Source organism: Micropterus dolomieu, linkage group LG21 (genome assembly GCF_021292245.1).
Source record: "Micropterus dolomieu isolate WLL.071019.BEF.003 ecotype Adirondacks linkage group LG21, ASM2129224v1, whole genome shotgun sequence".
Classification (NCBI taxonomy): Eukaryota; Metazoa; Chordata; class Actinopteri; order Centrarchiformes; family Centrarchidae; genus Micropterus; species Micropterus dolomieu.
In genome coordinates, this window is record NC_060170.1 from 18,425,616 (window position 1) to 18,431,022 (window position 5,407).

General features: G+C 37.6%; 1 protein-coding gene across 3 annotated transcripts in view; it reads right to left on the minus strand.

The window, feature by feature from the left end:
* Positions 1 to 824: 824 nt before the first annotated feature.
* ipo11 (importin 11) overlaps positions 825 to 5,407 on the minus strand; it is a 164,334-nt gene continuing 159,751 nt past the window's right edge. For all 3 annotated transcript variants that reach the window (XM_046034993.1, XM_046034992.1, XM_046034995.1), the window contains exon 30: positions 825 to 2,839. In XM_046034993.1, coding sequence (XP_045890949.1) covers positions 2,675 to 2,839 — 165 coding nt within the window. In that variant the 3' untranslated portion in view covers positions 825 to 2,674. The remainder of the gene's footprint in view (positions 2,840 to 5,407) is intronic.

Below are 5,407 nucleotides of genomic sequence, written 5' to 3' on the forward strand. Positions count from 1 at the left end.
AAAAGGCAGGACAGGCAGTGAAGATGGGAGTAGAATCGTGAATTGTGTCTTTGCACTCTATAAGTCACTCAAGTAACAAGTTGCCAGAAGTTTATTTACTCTTGAGCACTTTAGACAAATGGCTCGATGCTACAGGAGTCTGTGGCCAAAGTTATGGGAGAAGTAGTCAGTCTGCAGAAAAGTACACTACATTTATTTGCTTTGTAGAGCCTGCAGTTACTGAGCAGCGCTGCTGGTACAACAGCTACATATGTAACCATTAAGAAAAAGTCTCCCACTTGTTTATTACTGCAACATTTACAGAATTCCACGAGAGCAATACAGAGAAGCAATATTGCTGATTTGACCCGTCAGTGGTCCTAATAAATGGTCATCTTTTGCTGAATAATACATTGTTTTCTACTGTGTAATATTCATGAGTTGCTTATGATATTAGTAAGTGAAAGTTCCATGGCTTTAGGAATGACAATTTTGTTTGGTAGGTCCACCACTGTGGTCCAGACTGCTGTGAAACATTGGTCCACGTCTATCCTAATGCCTTTGGTGACCCCCCGACTTTTCCTGTAGTGCCACCATGAGGTTGAGATTTAAGGTTTAAACGGAAATGTTTCTACTACAACTATTGGATGAACGGTAATGGAATTTAGGACACACATTAATTTAGGTCCATCAGTCAGTTATTAAACATGATGTTAGTGCCAGTGTTATGTTGGTCTGATCTGCTTGAAGTAAACACACTCAAAAGTATTGGCCAGGAGATAATATACAGTATCCAACACTCAATAAGATGCACTTTAAAATCAGTAATAGAAACACACACACTATTTTGGCTGATTACTGCATTTTATTGATGGCTTTGGAAAAAGCAACAAGGATTATTTCCCATCAAAACATAACCAAATTTATAACCCAAAAACATCTCTACTGCGAGTTCTAAACTTCATAATTACCATCATTAACAGAATATGAGTTCAGAAATCCTCCACTGTTAAACTAGTTAAGAAATTAACATAATAGTAAGAAAGGTCTTTTGAGTTTCAAGGATAGGTAAGGCTGGAAGCATAAGGCCGTAATTCTGAACGCTACTCAACTCTATCACAGTATCAATGGAGCTAGTGTCAGGATTATCTCCACAGAGATAATCAGAGCAAATAAAACCATATTAATCCATAAATTCCAGAAGAATAGATTATAAAGGCAGCGTGAGCCAGATGACTCTATACGAGTTTCAAATGGCAACAAACAACAGATATACTTCTAGACACCGTTTCCAGATTCGGTGGGAAACAGGTCCACATGCCAGTAGTTTAAATGTATTCATTCAACTATTATGGAACTTTAGTGCCAATATACAGTCATGTATTATTTTTTATGTATTAGGTCTGCTAAACTTCCAAATAATCAATTCTTACTGGAAAAACTGGTTCCTCTGTCAAATCAAATATATCAAAGCATCATCTCTACCACTAAAAAGCCATTAACGACTGGCCAAACCAGAAAAAATGAAAGGGCAGCATGACAGCAACACAATGTATTTTGACTCAGAAAGTCACAGTGGCTAACAATGTGACTTCTGCCACATTGGTCAGAATTCATTAAATTCTTTCAAATGAAAAAATAAAGACACAATTTAATGGCATGTTACTTTTGCAGTCAGTATTTTCTACAAGTTAGCACTGACACATTAAATACGGAAAAATTTCAAGATGAGAGTCTTAATGCAACTAAAACCTAATTTGCACAATCCTGCCACACTGCTCCAAGGCCTTCTACCACTGTGGTTTTTTTTTTATTTAACCAGGAAAGTGTTAAAGTCTAATGATGTGAGAAAATGTACCATTGAGAAAAAGACGACATGTGAAACAGTTTTTGGTTATTAAAGTGCTCCAACACACCATCAATTAGCAGCAGTATGTATATACATATAAATGTGGTTCAGAACGCATACAAATCAAAATAAATCGTCCATTTTACAATCAAGAAAAATTCCTTCTAAACTAACTCAAAAAGAAAGAAAAACACCTTCGAGTTCACTCAGTAGTTACTTCAACTTGACCTCTGGTTATGACAAACTTATCCTTTTTAAAAATGTAAGAGAAATTAACACAAAGTAAAAACAAACTAAAAAGTAAAATATTGTCATGCAGAATATCATCCATACTTACATACATACAAAATTACATTTCTTTTTTTTCTCTTTTTAAGAATAGAGTCTGTAAACACTGCTTTAGGTCCTTTAGGTACAGTTTATCAACATTTCTGCTACAGTCTGTATGTTTTTCTGTAGAAAATAGTCTGAGGCTCCCGCTCTGGCACCTGCAGGTGATTTTTCCTATATACGCTCTCCCAACTTTTATACCATCTGTCCAATTTCCTACCCATTCCACGTTAAAACCACAGAAAGAAGAAACTTAACCCTCAGACGCCATCTTGATAAAAAGGAACCCAAATAATAGAGAAAGGGACAAGGGGTGGTATAGCTGAAGATAGTCAACAAGGCTAGGTCTGAATATAGATAAGGCATATGATGGGTAGAGGTTGGGAAGGTTTGGATTAGGAGTCCACACGTTGGGGCAGGTTGTTAGCCTTCCCAGTACATTTTCAAAAACGAGGGGTAGAGGGTAGCATTGGGCAAAGATGTTTGTGTAAGGTAGTGAAGGTTTGTAGATGTGATTCACAGGCCTTGGAGGAACTCCTGGAGCTGCCTGACGAGCTCTGTGTCCACCGTCTCCATCAGGACCCCGAAACCTTGGTCCCCCATCAGGGCCTGCTGTGCCTTCAGCTTCTCATAGACAAACTGCTGGAGAGAGACGCTGTGCACCGGGTCCTCCAGGGCCAACTGCAGTGGGAAAAACACATTAAACATACACACATATTAAACTAACTAACTGTAAATGAGCTGCTGATATTCTCTCTCACGCACAGTTACACATATAATGCCTTCAAAACCTATTCAACCAAAGTGACATTTCATTGACATCGGTGGTGTTGCATACTGAATTCCAAATGCTTCTTGAAAAAGGAAATGCTGCAAATTACATGCAGACATAATTTATGACCAGTACCCTCCTCCTTCCCTGGTCAAATACAAGGAGGTTGAATATTTTATCTAACCATTCAGCCCCATTCGATACTGACATGAGGGCAAGTAGATACTGTCAAATGTGGCAAACAATTGCTTCAGCTTCCTGGAAAATTAAGGACTATCTTGTGTAGAAGGTGCAAGGATAACTGAAACTCCACTGATTTCAAAACCAGCGTCTTTGGTTGCTGTGCTGGTATGGAAGCACTTGTTGTAGTATATCTGCTTACACACGGTCTATGAATCTCAACATGTACATTCAATGCTTGCGTAACATCTACTTTACAGTCTGAAACCACAACTACATATTGCATTTCCATTATGCAGGGTAATATAAACTGTGGGTATATAGATAAACCTAAGCCCTATTCACAGTATATGACAATAAAAACATATGAAGCCAAGTACATTTAGAGGAACTCTATCTGAGCAACAATAAAGATAATTTTTAATACTATTGAAAGAACCTAACAATTCGTATATATGAATAATTCTTGATCAATTTCTGCCCTACAAAAATAGTATGTTCACTTGTATCGCCTTAAAGGGTTTTAGAGTCATTGTTGACAGAAAGGGAAGGAAAAAGCAACTCAGACATGTTTCCATTTCCAACTTTGACATACGCATCTAACACAAAACTTGCACTAGAGAAAATGATTCAGTATATGCAACCACTGCCATTCATGTTAAGCAGAAGACAGCACAGAGAAAATAATCCTTGACAATAGAAAAGCAATGGCGGACTAGAGCAGACACATTTCTGTGGGGAAACACACTGTCATTTAAGTTCTGTGGAATGAAGCGAGAGCAGAGGCAAACACAACAGCACAGCAAAAGTTTGAATGCCTCTGCAAATCAATTAGAAGGGTATACACGTACAATCAAAACTTTCCTATCTGCAGTATGGCCAACTTTTAAAACAATTTGTCGGGTTACAAAATAAAGTAAAAACATAATTATATGCATTTGTTTGTAAAAAACAATGTAAACTGTACTTGTTTACATTATACAAATGTTCTCTTAATTTGAATCTATTTATGCACCTGCATGCCTGCAGCTCAGTTCTGGCTCTTTCACTTGAGTTGGCTTTGATTTTTCCCACAGATTAATTATTGTTATTATGCGATGTTGCCTGACCCCCCCCCCCCAACCTTTTGAATGCATGTCAGTGTACTGAACTACAAACACAAACAAACACATCTCCCGAGCATCACTGATATGGGTGAGGTGAGGTGCCTATACCATTTTTATAATTGCATTTGTATTGATGTATATTGTCTGTTATGTAGCAGAAGGGAGTTACAAAACTCAGTTTCACTATATGACCGGTTATATTGTGACAAATAAATATACCTACCTACCCACCCACACATGCTTCCTAAGTGACTGAATCGTCTTTCTAAACTATTATACACAAACTTGACATTTGGGCATGCTTATGCACTCGTACTCGCGCTGTTCCACAAGAGCCCCCACAAACCCCACATAAAAAAAACAAAACAAAATACTTTGGGTCTTCTGAGAGGCAGAATATTATAATGACAACTCTTGGTCTCCAGCCAATCACTGGAAAGAATACTTGTCATGCTAATTAGTTCTTTGTCATTACAGTGCAATCAACCTAGTGAAGAGTGGCTGTTGGAGAGTGGTTTAATGGAAAAGCTGTCATCTAAACTGCATAATTACCTTCAGCACAAGGACCTGCTGGAAGTGTGTGGCTGTGTGTGTGTGTGTGTAGAGCCAAATATCAAGCTCTTTGTAAGCATTTCTTAATCACTATGATCCTGTTAAATATCTAATTTAACTAGTAACATTAATGATACACGTCTGCATAAATCCCCAAATGTATCAGATATTAGTAATAGTTTAGTGCTGAAACAGACAATTACAAGTCAGTAGGTACATTGTGTAATGTCTCAGCAATAATATGTCCAATTAAAGGGGACTGCCCACATTATATACAGTGGGTACGGAAAGTATTCAGACCCCTTTAAATTTTTCACTCTTTGTTTCATTGCAGCCATTTTCCAAAAATCAAAAAAGTTCATTTTATTTCTCAGTAATGTACACTCAGCACCCCATCTTGACAGAAAAAAACAGAAATGTAGAAATTTTTGCAAATTTATTAAAAAAGAAAAACTGAAATATCACATGGTCATAAGTATTCAGACCCTTTGCTCAGTATTTAGTAGAAGCACCCTTTTGATCTAATACAGCCATGAGTCGTTTTGGGAAAGATGCAACAAGTTTTTCACATCTGGATTTGGGTATCCTCTGCCATTCCTCCATGCAGATCCTCTCCAGTTCTGTCAGGTTGGATGGTAA